The 21,094-nt window shown below is 47.5% G+C and overlaps 2 protein-coding genes across 3 annotated transcripts; one reads left to right on the top strand and one right to left on the bottom strand.

Moving 5' to 3' along the window:
- Positions 1-81: 81 nt before the first annotated feature.
- Positions 82-8,399, bottom strand: COQ9 (coenzyme Q9). The gene is made up of 9 exons (XM_049805076.1): positions 8,234-8,399; positions 6,980-7,145; positions 6,228-6,363; positions 5,729-5,871; positions 5,372-5,456; positions 4,182-4,286; positions 2,051-2,206; positions 1,586-1,639; positions 82-203 (listed from the first exon to the last, which is right to left on the bottom strand). Exons 1-9 carry the CDS (start codon positions 8,301-8,303, stop codon positions 168-170), a joined length of 951 nt encoding a protein of 316 aa, XP_049661033.1. The 5' UTR covers positions 8,304-8,399; the 3' UTR covers positions 82-167.
- On the top strand, positions 8,362-17,100 carry CIAPIN1 (cytokine induced apoptosis inhibitor 1). 2 transcript variants are annotated; one of them, XM_049805079.1, is made up of 9 exons: positions 8,362-8,423; positions 10,780-10,955; positions 11,257-11,406; positions 13,382-13,458; positions 13,733-13,901; positions 14,111-14,184; positions 14,524-14,639; positions 15,179-15,248; positions 15,823-17,100. In XM_049805079.1, the coding sequence occupies exons 2-9, from the start codon at positions 10,799-10,801 to the stop codon at positions 15,931-15,933; spliced, it is 924 nt and encodes a 307-aa protein (XP_049661036.1). In that variant the 5' UTR covers positions 8,362-8,423; positions 10,780-10,798; the 3' UTR covers positions 15,934-17,100. The 2 variants fall into 2 exon arrangements, with proteins under 2 accessions (XP_049661036.1, XP_049661034.1); XM_049805077.1 differs by having other exon boundaries at positions 11,254-11,406.
- Positions 17,101-21,094: the final 3,994 nt, after the last annotated feature.

Genomic DNA, 21,094 nt, shown 5'->3' with positions numbered 1-21,094 from the left:
CCGGAGGACCCGCCCGGTCCGTCCCCGTCCCCTCCCGCTCCCCGCTCTCCGCCGCCGGTGCGCCCCCAAAAAGAGTCCGTGTCAGTCTGGGGTACGGCTTTATTGGTGCCGGGGAAGGGTCGGGCGCGGCCCGGCCCGGCGTCGCTCCTCCGCCGTCGGTTCCTTCCTCACCGGCGCTGGTTCAGCCCCGCCAGGTTCCTGATCTGTGGGGCAGAGGGAGGAGGGGGTTCAGTACCGGCGCCCCCGGCGAAAAGGCACCGTGAATGCCGAGGAGGCGGACAAAGGTCGCCCTGGATCCGGCCCCAGCCCCGCCCCCCCCCGCCCCCCGTTCCCGAGCTGAACCCGCTCTCTCGGTCAGTGGGCTTCAGCCTGGTTTTATTTCCGAGGCCGCACAGACCCCGACAGAGAATTTAAGCTCCTGATGAGACATGCAGGTTGCTCATCTGTTTTGCAGAGACCTGGAGAGCTCAGCACACCCGTACAGTGGCTCCAGCCTTGGCCATGGGAGCTCCGGACCGGTTACCCCTATAGTTAATGTACTGGGACGATTTTGCCCTAAAACCAGCTGGCTGCAACCCACCCTGCTTGGGAAACAGCCTAGTAGTTCCTCCTGTTCATCTGCGCAGTGGGTCTGCTGCAGGGACAGACTAAACAGCTGGTGATGCGAGACATCCCAGACCCATGCCGCAGGGATGAGAGCGTCGTGCTGAGGTACGAGAGCATGGACAGAGCACAGGGATTTATTTCTCTAGTGGAGGATCCTCTTGGCATAGGCAGGTGTGAGAGCAGAGAGAGGCTGAGAAACACTGAAGTTACGAAACGATTCTACCGTAACCACAGGGGGAAGGAAGTGGGAGAAATTCTTGAGAACTGCTTCATACAGTAAAAATTATTTCTCATTTACGTTCCAGCCTGTTTGTCTTGTACTGGTACAAAGAAAACGTTTTTCTGGTAACAAGGAAATCACTTTGCTGCTAAATGCAATGGGAATTGTCCAAAAATAGAATCACAGGGAGGCCCTGAAGCCCTTCAGAAATAATTCCTGAGTACAGAAAGGATTGTTTTGTGTCCCAGAGGAAGTGCAGCTCCCTCTGCATGGACACAAAGCGGTCCAGGATGCTGCCAATATGTGCATGAATTCTTGGAAGGACGCTGCAGTCAACTGAAACAGCTTGAGGAAGTCACCCCGCTGTGGCTCAGGGACAGATGCCACCTCCTGTGTGCCCACGGGGGCATGCACCTTCCGTCAAGATCTCCAGCACGGGGACTGGCAGAGGAAGAGATCTCGTGACAAGCGATGGAGAACAGTTGTATTTATTCTGATCGCCAGTCTCTCATCCCTAAAGCTCACCCTGCACCTTCAGAGTTAAATTTTTTATGCTCTATTACAAGTTCTTTCACCACAAAACAGTGAACTAACCCCAAACAACCCAGAAAATCATCCTGACGTGTAGATAAGTTACAAAAGACAATTCTCTTGCATGCCGCCTTCTAGATTTGGGAGGAAAAACATGCTGACATTCAGCATGGAAGGGAAGAGAAACAATTCTGCCCTTACAGCCCTGCTGGTTTCAGCATTACTTACAGTAACCGCAGCTCCCATCAGGCCCTGGACAACTGCTTCTCCGGTTGACTGTACCTAGAAGACACAAGAAGAACATGACCTTTGGCTTTTTTCTGCAGTTACACTTATGGCCACCCAAACGGAGACATAAGGCACAACAAACATTTATTTGCTACAGAAAGGTGCTGACAGAAGCCAAGCACTGCAGACAAATGATAGCCAGAGATAAGAAGCATGGAAGAGATTTCCTGGGAATATATGTCTCCTAACCATCGGGCCAGTCTGACAAAGAGTGCGCCTACGTATCATTTCACTAGAAAATAGGTGTTTATTGACGTTGAACTGACAGCATTTATGCAATCACCTGACAATACAAGGTAGTCTCTCAGCAGATGTGTGGCCTGCGTGACTGAAAAGCCAGGTCTGCCTGCATATATATTTGGGGAGAAGGGGGACACTGCATGTATACCTTGCCTGTAATGTTACCTGATTAGCTGTATTGCCCATGTTCATGGCATCAGCTACTCTGTTTTCCAGGAAGCGCCAAGTGTCCTCAAAGTCAGGGGATGAATCCTGCATCATCACCAGTTCAGTGGTGTTGTAGATGCCAGTGAGCACAGCCCGACGAGTGTACCAGTTAAACTGCAAGGGCATGAAATGAGAGAGAGAGAGAAAGGTGCGACCTGAATGCAGATCAAGAATGCAGCTCACGAACGTAAACAGAACGACAGAGGAAAATAGCATACCGACTGCACATTCCTTTCCCACTTAAACTGTATAAATCGTCTCCGTGATGCAGTGGGCCATCAGCCAACACTGACATCTGACAGCACAGCTGCTCCCGTGGCACCAGAGAGAGGTCACAAGTACAGTGTCTCAAACTGCTGAACAAAATCCCCACCACCTGCTTCTGGTTGCAAGCAGGCACCTGCAGCAGGCAGCAAGGAGTTCTCCCTTGCTCAGCTAGCCTGCATGCACAGTGAAAGAGTTCATCTTTGCTTCATGGACTGCTATCAGGCAATGCAAAGCTCCGATTCTAGATCTGATTAGATAAGAAACAGCTGTATTTAGTATTGAACTTCAGCTGCAGTTCGCATCAGATACAAGCATGAAGAAAGGGAACAGAGGGCAGAACTGTGCAAGACATCACACAGAGATACCCCTTTCCCAAATCCTATCATTGAAATACCAGTACCGCCTGCTGAATCACTAAATGCACCAGTACACTGCTGGCAGCAATGCTGTAGGATGCGCTACAACAACAGGTTACACAATGCAAAGATGCACAAATAACTCAAACTTTTCAGTTTTTCCAGTTGCACTTGAACCACTGGCAGACAAAATATATAAACATTTTTAAAAACAAGTCTTCAACTTCATTTGCTGCTATTACCTAGAAAAAATACTGGTTGTTCCATTCACAATTACAAAGCAAAAGAAAAATGAAAACACAGGCCTTGATTTTGAAGACAATAGTTGGCTCGAAAGCTCTACTTTCTGCACCACAACCTGCAAGCTTTGACAAGGGGAAAAACATGAGGGATGCTGCTACTTGCAACTGGATCTCTCAGGTGCCTGAGACCAAACTCTTTCTGTTGATTCTCCTCCTGCTCAAAAAAAAACACCTGAAGGGGTCTCGGAGGCATAGGCATACTCTATTGAGCTCCTGGTGTTGTGAAGAGGGCTCCACTGTGAGTGACATTAAACCCTTTTACTGGGAAAGAGGGAGCGGGGTCAGCACCACAGCTTCCCAAGAAAACTCACGTAACTGGTTGGAAGGTGCAAACAAAAGAGAAACTTTAGAACCTCTCCTAATCCCTACATTGGTGAGGAGACTTTAGGAGCAGCTCAGTGCAGACACTGGCTCTTGACCTGTTGATTTGACTTTCATAACCCGTAAAGGACTTGCAGTTCCTGATGTAATCATAGTCTTTCAGTTCTCTTTTGGTTTATTCCTTTAATTTTTCTGTCATCTTATTTATTTTTCTCTGCAGTAGCTTCTCTTTTATACACAGATAAAAGAAGCTTATTAAAGTAGTTTTTTAAAATGGCTCGTTTAGCTTTTGCCATCTCTCCCTACATCTATATGAATTAAAGTAATTTATTAATTGCTTTAATTAAGGTTATAATTTTCTTTTATTTCCTGCCAGAAAGATGAAAGCTTTAATAAGCTACTGGTATTTTTAGGTAGGTTCTTTAAAGGTTTTCAATTCAAATCTGTAAATGCTACTGCTGGTGGAAGAGACAGCTGCTTTGAACGAGACACGCTGCTCGCTCACTGAATACTGGATCAACTTCTTAGACTCAAAATCTCAACAATTTTGTCTGTGTCTTCAGAAAAAAAAAAAAGGAGCACTTAAAAGAGTCTAGGAAAGCAGGTCCTTTTAATTTGCACTAATTCCATTGGCGCTAATTTGCATTTAGTCCCATTGGCTCCTACGTCTCTTTGGAAATGAGACTGTAGCTTATAAGGACCCTTGGGTGCTTCTGAAAACATCTTCCTCATTCAACAAATGGATCATTTCAAGAGAGACATGGCCTGATGTGTACTTCAACCCATCATTTTGGTGAAGTGCGAAGGGTAGAAGGAGCCAGTCTGCAAAGGACAAAGACTTACATCTGTGGACTGGTCTCCAGCATACTGCCATATATCATCGATCATGCTGGTGAGGAGGTTGAGGCTGGAAGGGATGTTATGTGGGAGCAACAGGATGCTCAGAGCCTGCAAAGGCAACACACAGATAAATGGGAGAGTTGAAGAGAGAAGGACATAATAATAAAGCAGACCAACAATGCTCTGCTCTGTTATGTTTTCCCTGTTGCTGCTGACTTGCCACCAGCTCCCAGTGACAAGTCCTCCCACCCCTTTTCAGCTAGCACCGGTCCTTCCAAGCGGCAGGATTTGCAGGGAATATACAGTGTGGCAGCCAAGCTCAGGCCTCGGCCTGTACTCATGCCCAAAGCTCCCCGTTCAGCTTGAACGCCACTGTGCTGTCTCTCCCAATGTGCCTCTCCAGGCACAGAAACACAGCACAGGCTGAACTGACTCAGACTTGTGCTGTGCCCCTGTGGGAAGGGAGTCAAATCTCTCATTTCTCTGAATTTGACTTTGAACTCAAAGCAGCTACCAAGGGCAGAACAGCTAGCCATAATGGCACTACTGGGATCTTGCAGCCTTTGAACATAATAACACAATGCCAGAGAATCACAAACCGCCCACATCCTTCATAAGACAAGTTATGCTAACCTGGAACAAAAACATGAACCCGTCTGCTCTTTCTGCAATGAGCACTGGATTCAGCTGCCCAGAGGCCAGCAGTGAGTCTGGACAACAGAGGCTGACTTTGCAGCAATCTTTGCAGCCAAAGGTTGGGAACATTTTGCTTGTTACTCTGGCCACAATTCAATTCCCTTCCCACCCTGGAACGAATGGGTTGAGACTTAAATCTGAATTTTTGATCATGGAGCCCTCTCAGTTCACAGACCTATCCTCAGGTTGTCAAGGCTTTGTCATTTGCACACCAGGCAGGCAGTTTCTTGCTCAAAGCAGTAGTTCTGCATTTCCAGGTGTCAGGAAAGACCGGTGCAGCCAGAACAATGCTGCAAGGAGCCTGACTTGCAGTGACACTGCAAATAGGACTGAGCAGAGACATAGGTTATCCCCTGGGGATCCCAGATGGGTGGAGTGAACAATGGAGAGGTTTCATTTACAACCTTCAACTACTCTGGTGGAGAGACTATGTTGAAGGCCACAGAGTGATTAAAATACACACAAAAAAAGAGACAGTCTTGATATTCATTTTATACCTGGGGCCATTTCTCAATATATGGAATCAGCATCCTCAGTCTGGCTTCCACAGCATCTCTCAGGAATTGATCTGTAGGCTTCTTCCTGAGTAAAGAAAAAAAAAATAAAAAATTAAGAACATCCAAGTTAAACTCAATTCTGAATGTGAAAGATCAATCTCTTGCCTGCCTCAGCAATAGATATGCAAAGTATTACGTATCCTTCATGCCTCTGGTCCACCTCTCTATCTGGGAAGGTGGTTTTATTTGGGTAAATTACATTTTGTGCTTAAAAGCATCTGTGTCCCAGGTGCCCTCTCTGTCTATCCAGTCCCCAAAGTCTGCCAAGGAAGATGTCTTTTCATACCCAATACTCACTCTGCTTTGCCCAGCTGCACTAGTTTTTGTTCCTGCTCCAGCAGCTCAGACAGCTTGGTGTTGCACTGAGACACAAAGTGTAGGATCAGTTCACTGCCATCACTGTGAAACATCCCTGCAGCAGCAACAGAGAGACCCAGGGTCTGTAGGGAAGAAGGGAGAAGCACAGACCAGGTCATACACTGCTAAGCAGGATCCAGGTAAGAAAAACGTCTTTATTTCATTAATGAAGTTATATGAATTGAAACAAAGCAATGCTGCATTAAAAAGTGCTTCCTGTACATGTCTTCCTCTCTTTAGGATCACTACTCTATATCGTGCCTTAGTTTAACTCTGACAGGGTGATCCTGTAGTAGCGGGGACACATTCCTGCCCGGTAGCATTTGCTGACTAGGGTGCATCGCCCAAGAGTATGTGGGGGAAGCATGCAGGCCTGGCTGTCTTTGGACTTCAGCTCCATCCAGTTTTCAACTGGTTTGTTGCTTCTCTCCCCACATACCTTGGCTCCCTCTGCAATGGCTTCTGCAGTCCAGCCATGTTGAGGCACAAACTCCAGCGCCGCTGTGAGGATTCGATGCTGCAGCTGCTCCTCGCTCTCATAGTCCTCAGACTCCTGGCCGCCCTGGCCAGTGTAACTATGAGAAGGTATTGTTACAGTGAGGGGAATGTCACCATCAAATATCAGCAACCTGGACTCTGCCACTCACTCACTGCCACTGCTGTGTGCAGGCACACTTTGAGATCTGTTTACTTGGTATAAATCTCACCTCCTCCTGTAAAATCCTTCCCTTTCCAGAACAAGGATTCTCAACGAATCTTTGCCATAAGAGGAGAAGAGAAAAATAAGGGAGGGCTCAATCTAGGTGCCTACCTGGAGACCAATCAGCCTCAGATTCCCCCTCCTTTAAAAAAAAGCTAAAGTATAAGATTTTCCAACTGGGGCTTTATAGTTAGAGGCATATGGACAACATATTGTCCATATTTTGTGTAGATTTACACAAAAATCCAGAAGCGAAGGCTTGCACTTTGCAGACCAGAGAGGTTCCCTCTTGAAAGCAAGTCCCATCCTGTCTCCACAGTGGACAGTGGAATTTGTACTGTCACAGCAAACCAGCTCTCCAGCTGCTGAAGTCTAAAGCTCCATTAACTCTGGATCTCGTTGTCTCCGAGCTTCAGATGTGAGTTTCAGGAAAGCAAAGCCTTCCGATCCCGCTGTCAGCAGCACAGCGCTAGAAATAGCTAGTGAGTTACCTGGGGCGAGGGCCCTGACGTTCCTTTTCAGGCTGGTGATCAGCTGGATGTGAATCGAACTGCTGCTGAGAAGATGCCAACGGCTCCTTCTGCTCATCGGAGACTCTCCTCAGCACAGCTGAGGCCTGGAGAGCACGCTGTGGTTGGTAGAGCTGGCACCTGACCACTGGAAGGGAAACCAAGAGAGTCAGATGTCTCCTTCCAGCAAGAGGAAGCACAGAAAATTAAGGTGAAGAAGAGAGCTGCGGCAAACAGCTGAAAAGAACAGAAATTTGTAGAAACAGTCTTTTTTTTACACTTCCAAGAAGCGCCCCTCTCAGCTGAGCTCACATTCACTTGATGAAAATAAAGCGAAAATGTTTTGTGAGGAAAAGAACCTCGCAGATGGCACGCACTGCAAATAGAAAAGGGTTTCCCAATCTTGGACTGGAAACCAGGCATGCAAACATGCCCTGACTCCCCTGCAGCATACCCTCTCTCCTTTTTGGTCCCTGATGAAGGAGAGGAGCTAGAGGGAGGCACCGACCCCTGAGCTCGGGGCAAGAGGCAAGTAATACTCTGGAGAGCGAGCAGTCTTAATAGATACAACACGCTGATCACGCCATGTGTTTCTCAGATGACTCAAGGACAACGCAGCTTTCAAGTACAGCTACTCTGTGACAAGTTTTGATTTCACCGCACCGAGGTTTTGGGTTTTTTTTAATAAGCTTGGGTTGCCTGGCCCACACTTTCCAAAAAACCCACCATCAAACACCCCCCACTCCAACCCCCCACGCTCCCCCCGCCCCGGTTCCCTCACACACCGCCTGGGGCACTTTCAGCACCAGGGAGGTGCGAGGGGCTGGCGGGGCGCCCGGCCCGCTGAAGGGCTCTCCTCACGCCAGGCCTCGCACGTTCTCCTTCACCCAGACACTGTGCTCCCCAAAGAGACCCTCACGGGCCAGGCTGGGCCCCTCCGGCCTGCCAGCCCGCCCCGGAGCCCGCAGCCACCGGCCTCAGGCAGGCGCCCGCCCGGACGCGCCTTCAGGGCCTAGCGCCGGGGCCGGGGCGGCCCCGCAGCCCCATACCGCCCCCTAGCGGCGCCCCGCCTCTGCCCTTCACCTCACCTTTCCCCCGCCCCGCCCCACCCCGCCCGGCACCGCCCCGCCCCGCCCTGCCCCGCCCGCCGCGTACACGGGCACGGGCACGGGCACGGGCACGGGCACGAGCACGAGCACGAGCACGCCCCCAGCCGCGCCCCCCCCGCCCCCTCACCCGCGCGGCCCCGCCACAGCCGCCAGCCCGCCCGCCGCAGGCTGCGCGCCGCCGCTACCGCCGCCGCCATCTTGGAAGCGGGCAGAGGGCGATGACGTCGCGAGGGCGGGACGCGGCGGTGACGGCGTCAGAGCGAGACGAGACGGGGCCAGGCGAGGCGAGGCGAGCCGGGCGAGCTCGGAGGCGAGCGGTGAGTGGGGCCGGGGCCGGGGCAGGGGCAGGCTCTCCTCAGCGGCAGGGGGGAGGCGGGGGGCGCCTCCCGCCTTGGCCGGTACTCCCCTTTTTTCCCTTCCAAAGATTGTCCCGAGGCCTTGCCTGAGGCGGTCCCGCGGGGAGTGGGGAATTGCTGTGTGAAATTCCTTCACGTATCTAGTTCCTCGTCCCTCTGAACCTTTCCCGGCTCTGTGATTTAGAGGTTTATTTTGCCCTTTCTGTATGAGGGGGCGTATTTAAAACACTCACCTGCCGTAGGGGCAGTGTGGTTGTTGCCTGCAGCCTTGGATTGCATCCTGGGCCGCTGGAAGGTGCTCAGAAGGCTTTAATTTAAAGTGTTGACGTGCTATGTGCGGTAGCTTTTTCATCTCTTGAAGCTGCAAACCTCCAATATTGTTCAAAGTCCCTGCCTTGCCGGGTTGTGAGCAGTCGCGTTCCTCAAGGACTGCTAAACGTGTGCGAAATTACGATAAGGCCCCCTCCTCGCCCCCAGCCCGGTATCTGCCCCGGATCCAGGCCTCGGGCCTCCTCCCTGGCGGGGCAGAATGCAGTCTGATCCCGGCCGGGGGGGATCCTCCTCCGTGTGACAGAGGAGAGTGCCTGTTTGCTCTCTTCACCGAGCCCTGGCCGGCCAAGCGCTCAGGTGCTTGAGCCAGTCTAGGTCATTGTAGTCTAGAGCTGGAGATACTTAAAAGGAAGACATAAAACCTTCCGTTTTAAATAGAGCCCACATAAGAGGGGAACAATATCCTCCCCGTCGTCCCATCAAGAACATGACTGAGCATGCTTTAATGGTGACTAACTCCTAGGCTTTACACTGACTGGAGGCAGACATAATGTCCTGTCTTTGAGGACATCGGTAGCTTCCTACTTTCTTTAGGCTGCATCGATTGATTCAGGCTGGTGTCGCTGTTGATGTATTTTGGGCTCTGACTGATCTTGAAAGGTCACAACCTGCTGGTCTGAGAGGAAGGTGTGATTTTTTTGGATTTATTTTTTTTCTACATTAGCCCAACAACTTATGTATCTTTTCAGGTTTTCAGCCTTCTTCCTCAGAAAGGTGACTTTTTAATGAGATTAATATGTGTGTCTACTAGTGTTACTGTCTCTTGTAGTTGCCTGGCTTGCGTTGCATATGCATGCAGGGCCAACTGTGAGGTGCTATAACCTGTTGCATACAGGTCCAAGATCTTCCGCTCCTTACCTGGTTGGCATTGTGGGCTGCATTAGCGCAAATTCCTACCAGAGCAGCTCTGACGAGGTGCAGAGTTGTCCTGTTCTGAACTTGTTTGCAGTTTCCAGGAGAGAGCGGTTCATGTACTTGGAGCCAGAGGAACAGGGCATCAAAACCCACTCCACAGCTGACTGCAGGCAACCGAATTAAATTTGGTACAGCATATCTGTAATCTATGCTTTCATGACAACATGGTAGAAATGAAACATTACCCAGGACACATAATGTAATGATTTTTGGTAAACAGGCTCTTGCTTACAACAGGCTCTCCTGAAGCAAGTGTGTGGCTTGCAGCTAATTGAAGGTAACATTGGGCAACTAGTGTGCTCACCGGTGCTCTCTGTTCTCAGTGGTTGTGTTAAATTAGAAAGAAAATAGGTTTGCATTGGATGAGTAGAGTGAAAGAAGCTAGGTAATTTGTTTCAGCAGCCAATGGTGCTACGAGTACAGGTGATGGTATGATACTATTGTGACACTTCTGTAGTGCAGATTTTCCTCAGACTCTGTCAGGAGTACAATCTTTTATAAAATACTAGTGCAGACAGGTTTCTCAAAACTGTCACTTCACCCCATATTCTGTTCCCCTCCTCCCTTGGTGTAATTGCTCACCCAGTGCCAGCAATGATAAGAGTCAAAAGAGAGTCAATCTTGAATGCTGGGAATGCCAAAAATTACTTCTCATGTACTGCAGAAGCAAACTCCGCTAGGTCATGTCCTGAGTAGGAGAGACAAGGCAGTGTGTAATGTCAAATAGTCATCACTAGTCTGGAAGTCTAGAAATCCTCTGTATGTCTAAATTCAAATCTTTAGGGAAAGCAGGTAAGTTTTTTAACTATGGCTTGCAGTCTCCCTGCAGAACTAGTCTCTGAACTGGAGACAAACTGGGTTATGCCCTTAAGTGTAGTTATTTCTTAATGTCATGTTAACGCTCAGCTTGTGGGAATTCTATGCTGCATGTCTCCAGAAAATAACCCCCATTTATTAAAACAAGTCGATGCTCTGCGATTAAGTCACAGTCCACAGAGGTTCATGCTGCACTTGGCACTTACCCTTCCTGTCTGTCTCCCCCCTGACCGGTTCCCTTCTCTGCCGCTGTCAGGTTTGCTGCTGCTGTGGGAATGGGGGAGTACGGAGTGGTGCCAGGCCAGCGTGTGGCCATCATCTGGGACAGCTCCTCGCCGGTTGAAGCCCTGAAGGATTTGGTGGACAAAATTCAGGCACTGGTGGGAGCCAATAATCGTGTGTCTGTGGAAAACATTAACCAGCTGTCTCAGTGTAAGAATGAGCTTAATTTTTTCACTGTTTTGTTTAAAGGGAGAGGGTGCATTTGTTGTGTGAGCTGTCATCTTCCCTGGTTTGTAAGTCAGCGTTCAGAACAACAATAGCACCTACTGCTAACTCTTACCACTGGCAGTACAGCAAAGAAAGTGACATACCCTGGTTGTGCTTCCTATGACTGGTGTCTTTAATCAGTTATTACTGTTGTACGCAAGCATGAGAGAGGTGGAACTGATGCAAAGCTCTGTGTGTACATGTGTAAAATTGTACCATCTTCCTCTTTCTTTCTTTTCAGCAGCTCACAGGGAGTCCAGTTTTGATGTAGTTCTCTCTGGCGTGGTACCAGGCAGTACAGCACAGCACAGTGCGGAGGTACTGGCAGAAATAGCTCGGATACTTAAGCCGGGGGGCCGTGTCCTTCTGAAAGAACCAGTGGTTACAGAATCAGGTGAGAGAATCCTCATCAGCCTTGCTTTCATGGCAACATAGCAATTCCTGTGAGGGTTAGGCTGAAATGGAAAGCACAGGAACCCTGACTGACATTCAGAGATTTTAATTCTCCTGACACACTAACCTGAATAGCAAGGTTTTTATCCTATGTTTTAAGCTGGTAGCCATCAGAGATGTTTGCAGTCACTCTCCTTCTATCAAAAGTGCTGGATAGGCTTGTTCCTGATCTATGTTGAAAACCTCAGTGGGCACTGGCCTTCTTCTAGAGTGTGTAGTGTTATATAGTTGCAGATGTTGTGTTTCTGAGGAGCTTCTGAAATGATTTTAAAAATGACAAATGCCGAGAGAGGCTGTCCCAGAAGCTAGCTGAGAAATAGTTATCTAGAAAAGGTGGAAGTGTTTGGACTAAGTTTTAAAAGTAAAGCCAGAGCACCTGTCATGGGACAGCTGGAGGAGCACACAAGGAGGTGGACACAAGATTGTTTCTCTTTCTACTTGACCTGCATTCAACCCTTGCTGGCATAAGGAGCTGATTCAGGATGGAAGTGGGAAATAATATGCCACCTGACAAGAACAGAAGCATCTGTGCTGACGGTGTTTCTGTTAGCACAATCTACAGTGCTGAAAATGGTGGTGTAAGTGGCAGCAGAAACAGCTTCTTCAGGTTGGGAAGATTTGCCAGTGTTTTGAAGCTGGCAGTGGCTCTGTGGTGCAAGTGGTACCATAGGGGTAGGGGGAGCACTTCTGGGATAGAACAAAGAACATGCAAAGTCTGGAGTAGATGAGGTTTCTTTTTTCCAGAGTCACATCTGACAGGCTGGGTGGACTTGGAATAAAGTGCAAGTGGGACTAGTGAGAGGGTGAATGAATTCTGTTCAGCAGAATCCTGCGCCCAAGCATAGAAGCCTGTGATGAGTTTTTGATTAAACAGTGACTGTAATAGCTTTTGCCTACAAGAACAATGTTGAATGTTTTGTTTCTGAATGTAATGTTCATTTAGGAGTCCACGTTTTGAAAACTTAACGAGTTGTTCATTTTAGTATGTGAAAATATTTTGGGGGATGTCATGGTTTAACCCCAGCCGGCAACTAAGCACCGTGCAGCTGCTCGCTCACTCCCCCCACCCAGTGGGATGGGGGAGAGAATTGGAAAAAAGTAAAACTTGTGGGTTGAGATAAAGACAGTTTAATAGGACAGAAAGGAAGAAGATAATGATACTACTACTACTATAATAATAATAATTAGAATAGACAAAACAAATGATGCACATTGCAATTGCTCACCGCTTGCTGACCCATGCCCAGTTAGTTCCCAAGCAGCGATCCGCACCGCTCCCCCTGCCCCACCTCTGGCGCTGGCCAACTCCCCCCAGTTTATATACTGGGTATGATGTCATATGGTATGGAATATCCCTTTGGCCAGTTTGGGTCAGCTGCCCTGGCTGTGTCCTCTCCCAACCTCTTGTGCCCCTCCAGCCTTCTTGCTGGCTGGGCATGAGAAGCTGAAAAATCCTTGACTTAGTATAAACACTACATAGCAACTGAAAACATCAGTGTGTTATCAACATTCTTTTCATACTAAATCCAAACCATAACACTATACCAGCTACTAGGAAGAAAATTAACTCTATCCCAGCCAAAACCAGGACAGGGGATTTTATTGTTTGTTTGGGTTGATTTCCACCCCACCCCACCCCCCTTTTTTTTTGTTGGCTGTTAATTGGGTTGAGGAAGGTTTTTGGCATATATAGAACAGATCTGGAGCTAGAACAGCTTTGTGATCCCAGGCTGTACTTTAATGACAAGCTGCTTATGCTCTTTCTGCTTTCTTCCTGCTGTCAACTAGAAAGAGACAATTTTAAAGCAGAGGTTTGGCTTGAGTATGTCCTTCTAAAGCTCTTGCTCTTCCAGGTTTCTCAGTGACCTCTGTTCTTGTTCTTCCCTCCTCCTACTTCCTGCTTTTGTGTCTTCCAGGAAACAACAGCAGAATCAGGACAGCAGCCAAACTCCCCACAGCTCTGACTCTCTCTGGGTTGGTGGAAGTGAAGGAGGTATGTTGTACTTGCCACGTCCAGGAACTCCCTCTTGCCGTTACCTTGAAATGTAGATGGTGATTCTTGGGGACGTGCTGGGTGACAAGGTGTCTAACTACCCTGGTTTACTGTAAATGTGCAGGGACACTGCCTGCCACAAATTGTAGTTACTGCAAACATACTGTTTTTCCTAAGGATTGAAAATACCAGTTGTCTGTGTTCAATGGAATGCTGAACTGGGTGCTGAAATAAGGGGTTCTGCATGAGGTTAACCTAAAATTTTACGTTGCAGCTGCAAAAGGAAGCGCTGACCCCAGAGGAGGCCCAGTCGGTCCAAGAGCGTTTGGGTTACCAAGGCAATGACCTTCTCATTGTTCAGATAGAAGGCAGGAAGCCCAATTTCGAAGTGGGTTCCTCAAGTCAGCTCAAACTTTCCTTTGCCAAGAAACCTGGTCCTTCAGGTAAGGAGTGGTGCGTGCTAAATGTCTGGATTGCCTGCCTCTTGGGTGACAAGCATCCCTTGGAATAGGGAGACAGTTCTGGGGTAGGGAGTGCTACAGTAAAAACCTCTCAAGTGGGGCTTTCCAAAGTTGTTTGAACTCTGTTTGTTGGGAGTAGATGGGGCAAAGGCTGGAGTAACTACTATTTTTTTCCTTTGATTTGGCTCCAGGAAAACCCTCTGTGGACCCAGCCACTGCCAAGCTGTGGATGCTCTCTGCCAATGATATGAATGATGAAGAGATGGTATCTGATTTTTTTTGTGAGGCTTTGCTGTTCCTTCTCTCTCTTCTTTCCTGTTCTAAATAGTTTCAGTCATGCCTCTTGGGAAACCTTACAACTTAAGAGGTAGAGAAGCATCCCCAGGGTAAAATATCCCATCTACTATGTGAGATCTACTCTTATCTACTATGAGAGCCCAGAGAAGTGGTGAGGGTGGAAAGGAGACACAGATAAGAGGGCACAGCTGCAGCGCTGTAGTGCTAGTGCTACAGATAGCACCATTTCTTTGAACACAACACAGCAATGTCATTCCCTCCTGACAAATCAGTTTTCTGCATGTTATCTTCCGTGGTATGTTTTCAGGATCTTCTGGACTCTGATGAGCTGTTGGATTCAGAGGATTTGAAAAAGCCAGATCCATCGTCCCTTAGAGCTCCATCCTGCAAAGAAATGGGCAAAAAGAAAGCCTGCAAGAACTGGTCAGTGCTGGGATTAGCCTATTGCTGAATCTTTTAACTGTAACATTAAACCCTTAGAGTTGAATGGATTTTAAAAAGATTGTAGACACCTTGCAGTTGTTCAGAGCGTAATTCTCTTGGTTCATGTCCTTTTTTATCTTAACTATTTGAATGTAAATCCAAATACAATGAGAATTGACTAGCCATACCAAAACTGCTACAAATTACCACACTGATATGATCAACAGTTATTTTGAAGGTAGAGACACAGTTTGTGCAGCCTTGGCTAAAACCCTGGTTTCTCAGATTTCAAGGAGAAATAGCACATATAACAAGTGCTGTAGAGCAATTGCCCACTCAGTTTAAACTCGAGGAGTGTGTTTCAACACTTGTTATACAAACCATGGTGTTGAAGAGCAAAGTGAAGAGCGTGAAAGTCCCAGTCAGCTGTGTAGTGTGACAGGGCGAGGGCTGTTGCATGTGAGTAGGGCTGGAACGAGCGTTGGTGATTCACAATGTTTAAGCAGAAAGATGCAAGTGACTTCTTTATTTTTCTACAGCACGTGTGGCCTGGCTGAAGAGCTGGAACAGGAGAAGAAGAGCTCGCAGCCCAAATCTGCCTGTGGAAATGTAAATAGTGATTTTTGTTTCTATACTGTGGTTTGCAGTACATGATCTGTATCCAAGAACCGTGTTCTCTAGTGACCAGCTCTCTAAGCCAGTTTACTGCTTCCAAACACTGCTTGTGCAGCAGCTTCTGCAGAGCTTCAGCCTGTTGCCCTGCGCCCACATGCTCTGTACCAGTGTGTGCTGTCTGTTCCAGCACAAGTGCTGCCCTTGTAGGAGTCAAAGTGAAGAGTGAACCTTTACCTCCCTGCTCATGTGCTATCCAGTGATCTGCTCGGGGAGGATCACTTTATGGGAACCCAGGGGACCTGGCGGTGGTTAGGGGGCTGCCGAAGCCCAGCATGCAGGCACACCGGCTGGGATGGAAACTTCCTTGTTCCATGTGGGCACAGTGCCCTGCACAGCTCTGCTAACCGTGCTAACCAGATGTGTGTTGAGAAGGGGGTAGAAGGGAACCGGTTTCTGTGCCAATACACACTGAGGAGCGTCATTTCTTAAGATGGAAAAACCGTATCAAAGGAGGAGAGAACTGAAAGTTGCCCCTGATTACAGAAGGTGCTTTTCTTTCTTTTGTCAGTGCTACCTGGGGGATGCATTCCGCTGTGCCAGCTGTCCTTACCTGGGGATGCCTGCCTTCAAGCCTGGGGAGAAGATTCTCCTGAAAGAGAACCAGCTGCATGATGCCTAACAAAGGCATTTCTGGCTGTCCTGTGAAGGACTCCTCTGCTTCTCCATCAGTCTGAGGTTCTTCTTGCAGTTCTCCTCATCCTCTCAAACTCATGCTCTCCAGCCAATACTCCTTGTGGGGAGGGACGCTGGGGGCACTGACACTGCTGTGAGCTCATCACTTGTAATCAACCTTGGGCTACCTGATAATCTTTGGTGACAAGTGGTCTCATATGTATTAGACTTCATGTTATGCCTTGTTTTAGCTGGCTTGACTTGGTACTGGGACACTGACCATCACAGCATGTCCCGCCAGCAGAGGGAAGTAGAATCAAGTGTCAGGTTAACCTCGTTTGTGTGTGGCAGGACCCATACTTCCCCATGCCCCTGTCATACAGCTCTAATTTGCCCTGATTTTCCTTGACGAATCAGCAGCTCTGGCTCAGCTCAGGGTGACACTGGGCTCCTGCTGTCTTTGAAATTTGAACCTGACCTGCAGTTCCTTACCACGTGAAGGTGGCTCAGTAGTTCCTGTTGCAAGTCAGGAGCAGCGAGTACACTTAGCCATATGTATATGTACTCTTAGCAGCGTACGTGAACTCCTTGGTAAAGTCTGGCAGGCATGATGAATTTCCAAGCGTTTTGGGAGCCTGCCCATGACGTTCCCTTCCCCCACCTATTTCCATCAAAATTACAAAGATTCAGTCCCACTGAGAAAACTCCTGCCCTTAAGGCAGAGAGCAGATTAAACAAGATTAAACAACACCTTTCTGTCCAACATCAACTGATAACACAAGGGCAATCTGAGACTGTTGCCTCTCTTGGTGGTTACCAGGTTAGTTACCTGCAGTGTCCAGTAAGTAAGAACATAGCAATAACTTAATTTCTAGATGATCTGTGGTCACTGTCCTCTCCACAAGGTACTGACTACTCTTTATTTATTTGCATAATTATTGCTAGTGAAGCATCTGCACAGGTACGGGTTGTTCTGTGCCAGGCTTGCTTCTCACCCAGGGAGGAAGAGGAGGAAAACCCAAAGCTGGTGTCTCAGTGGGGTTTGCTTTGGAGCTCATGCTCTACAGGATGTGACTGCTTGTTGTTGTGCTACCTGAGTTACACAATAAACTCACGGAGGGAGCTGGGATGAAAGGCTGTTCTGTCCTTGAAATAAAAAATGACCAATAGTAAAGTGTTTGTTTTAAGACTGGTATTAGTGGCATTCTAAGTGTTGCCGAAAAACTCGGAATAAAGAATTTATCAACACCAATTTAGTGTAGATAAGCAGACACTTCTTTATTGACGGCCGGGTGCGCGGGTGAGTCCTTTCACGAACCACGCACACCGAACTCCAAAATCATACACCTTATATTGAACTTATTCATTCATATTCATTAGATTTCCAAGAAGTCATTAGCCTACATTAGCATATATTAATGTCCTTTACACATGCGCATTGAAGGTCTCTGGTGGTCTTCTAGAGTCCTCTGGTGGTCTTTCATAGTCTTCCTCACTTGTCCGCTTCTTGACCTCCTTCAGGTGATTCTGCGCAGTTTGGTCCTTGGTAAATAACTAACTATTTATTGGCAAATAACTACAGGTTGCTTTATTCAACTCTTATCAGTTTCCATTAATTTAAAAATTCTGACATCTTCTCCATTCTTCTAGTCTGTTATACTATACTCCCACTGACAAACACTATATCACTAGTTTGCTATAATATACTCCTGCTGACAAGCACTATGTCAAAATCATCTTAAATCTCAAGCTTGTCATCTAAGTTCTAAATGTTCCTACCAAATGATTTTGACCAATTCCTCCGGCCTTGGTATCAGGTTATACAGAGAGTTTCACAGCAGCTATCGGTTGTTAATTAAATGTGCAAAATGCAATAAAAATACCTTTGCTAAACTATTTCTTACCATTTCATATTCTTAATAAACATGACTTATCCTAACTACTATCAAATCAATAATAAATCAAAGCTACTAACCAATCAATAACAAAATCAATAACCAATCAGTAACATAAGTGTGTCTCTCCTTTTACTCAGCCTCTCAGTGATTTCTGGAACCATTTAAATGTTGGGCTGCATCTTGGAGTTCTCCATAAATTATTCCACTGAAAACATGACTTGAATACATGATGCCCAGTGGAAAGAACAGACTCAAGTTGCCTAGATTAACTTTTTTATTCAGTCGAGATTTCAGAAAGAGGCTTTCTTCTGGTTAAGGAGACTAAGGTTTACAGGGAGAGAAGGGAGGGAGTCCTCTGGGTGTGCAGAGCACTCTGTGTGGATCAAGGGGGCAGGTGCTCGAGTGTGACCTGTATACTACTTGGTACCTACCTGGGAGCCAGAGGGGAACCTGAGGGACTGGTGGCAACAGCAACAGAGACCTCCAAGAGTTTGTGTGTAGAGGGGCGGCTGCCCTCCAGCAAAAGCACGGCTTTCCCAGACCCCTTCCTCACCCTTATCCCAAGTCACTGCCTCCGTCATCAGTGAGAACAGCTCCCAAGGAGACACAAGTCTTGTGATAAACCTCCTGTCCAGCAAACCTTTTAGCACTCCCATCTTGTGATCCAAAGAAATGGGTAAAAGCCTCTGCTCACCTGTGACCTTTTTCAGTTTTATTGCCTTTTTTCAGCCTCACTGGTAGCGGAAAATTGGATATCTGCACGTCTCCATGTGAAAGGTTCCTGATAAAAGCAGCCCTTAACCTGAACTCTGCTTTCCTGTCAGGAGTAAATAAGATAAGAGAGGGAGGAGGCAGCAGAAGCTTTTGTTTTACAGTGATTCACTCAACTGGAATTTAAACAAGCTGGAAACACTTTCAGATACTGCTGAGTTCAGTTAATGATGGTTAAGGCTGCGTAAATCTCGTTCTCTTTAAGCAATGGAGCATAAAATGGGTGGGATTATGCTCCTATCTGGCTGCTTTTGAGGAGTATTTAACCTTTTAGCCCCCTTCCCTTGTCCACTACAGTCTCCAGCTACGCTGCCTACCCTCCCTTCCTCCTTCCACCCCTAGTCCTTGTGGCTGGCTGCCCACCCTGGGCGTGGGAGGGTGCCACTTGTCCCTAGGGGGTGAGCAAGCTGAGGCTGTGCCTAGAATAGAGTAGAATATTTCAGCTGGAAGGGACCTACAACGATTATCTAGTCCAACTGCCTGACCATTTCAGGGCTGACTAAAAGCTAAAGCATGTTATTAAGGGCATTGGCCAAATGCCTCTTAAACACTGACAGGCTTGGGACATCCACAACCTCTCCAGGGAGGCTGTTCCAGGGTTTGACCACCCTCCTGGTAAAGAAGTGCTTCCTAATGTTCAGTCTAAACCTCCCCTAGTGCAGCTTGGCACCATTCCCAGGTGTCAAATTGTTATCAATTAATATGTATAATATGATTGAAATAATCAGGGAGCTGCTAAAGTCCTGTGTTCAGCCCCCGTCAGTTAATATTTAAAATAGGGAAACAGTAACTAGACGTGATTGAGGGTTTAGGAACTAACTACTAGACAATGGTGACGTTAGGAATAGAGGATCCTGTTTGTTTAGAATAGAAAATCCTGTTTTAAATTAAGTTAGTTAATAATTTTCAACGTCACACAACTTTAATAATACCTAGAGGAGTAGCTGAAGTTATCCTGTGCTTTTTTATACTTTCCTGATTGATGATACATCCCTCTTGGCAGGAAAACGGACCACTGACCTGGCCAAGAGCAACTTAGCGGTCAAAGTGAGGAGGGGATACCTCCCCAAACGATCACCGAAGACCACCTGAGACTCTGCGCATGTGGAGAAAGCATTTGTGTGTCACAATTATGTAATCTTATGCATATGCATTAGATAGTCTGAACATGTACTAGGTACAGTGGTATGTACTAGGTAGGAGTAGTTTAATGAATTGTATGTAATTGTTACTGCGTAAAAGAGGCACACCTGATGAATTGGGTGTGCTCGATTTGTGGAGAATCCACTGAGCACTCAGGCCTGAATAAAAAGCAGTGTCTCCCCTAAGTGTGTGAGATTGGTCTATTGCACACTGGGTGAGGAATCCACTTTTAGGACAACAATGGGACTTTATGTTTATGCCAGAAAAGGTAATAAATTGTGGGCTGGTCAATAAACCTTGAACTGCCTGGAACTGCCAAGATTAGGGAAGAAGTAGGCAAAAGGTAATTCCTACAGGGGAGATCGCGACCACCGATTCATTGACCACCACTCAAATGATACCAGCTGCTCAAAAGAAGACAATGAAGGAAGAAGACAGAGTCTGTGCGCTAATTTACATGAGGGATGAAGAAGAAAGAACCAATCATTAAGGAAAATAACAATGAATATGTATTAGTTAAGTGTATAATTATAAGGATTTTTGAGACAAGGGTATGCTGTCTTGAGACAGGCACCCATTCATGCGCATCAATAAAATCATTTTGACAATACCTCGACTCTGTGCGTTATTGGCTTGCACATCGGGTAAACGAACCCTGTTTGTGGGACAACACTATCACTGGATGCCGGGGAGAAGAGATCAACACCTGCCTCCCTTGCAGCTACGGTGGTGGGAAGGGGCTAAAAGGACAAACTGAAGGAGGGTTAACTGAACTCAGCAGACATGGTTCACATCCTGACGTGCTGTTGAGCCAGCTCTGCGACAGGGCAATTCTATGGGGGTCTCCAGCAGACGCTTTAAACATGCCCTGCAGCAGAGTTAAGTCACTGTAACTTCAGCCATTTTCAGTGAAGCTTCTCTAATTGTTTTTCTCCCAGTAGCTGACCTGTTCCCGTGTTCCTCTGAACTCTTTGCTCCACGTAGCCGAAGCCACCCTCTCTCCCAGTGACCTGGGATGGACACACAGTGCCAGGTACGGCCCATGGGGAGTGCAGGAATGACCTGCACGCTTGCATCTCAGACGAGGCTGCGGAGAGCAGAAAGGACTAAAAATCATGCTGCTCTGTGGTGCAGAGTGAGCTGTGCAGCTGCGTGTGTGCTGGAATGGGGCCGCAGAGCGCCTGCTGCCTCAGGCCAGACCCCTGAGACCTTACTGGATCTGGCCATAGACTGTCTTCCATCAGTCCAGTTGTGGACTTGTTCCTTTGTCTCCTACCACGCGCTTTTTCTTGTGAGATCTCTTACTCTTTGCGTGATGGTTTTGAAGCATCGTTCAGGTGTGTTTGTTTCTTTGGG

This window comes from Accipiter gentilis, chromosome 7, assembly GCF_929443795.1.
Source record: "Accipiter gentilis chromosome 7, bAccGen1.1, whole genome shotgun sequence".
In the NCBI taxonomy this organism is placed as follows: Eukaryota; Metazoa; Chordata; class Aves; order Accipitriformes; family Accipitridae; genus Astur; species Astur gentilis.
Note: the sequence above shows the minus strand (reverse complement) of the source record. Positions and strands in the feature narration are given on the sequence as shown.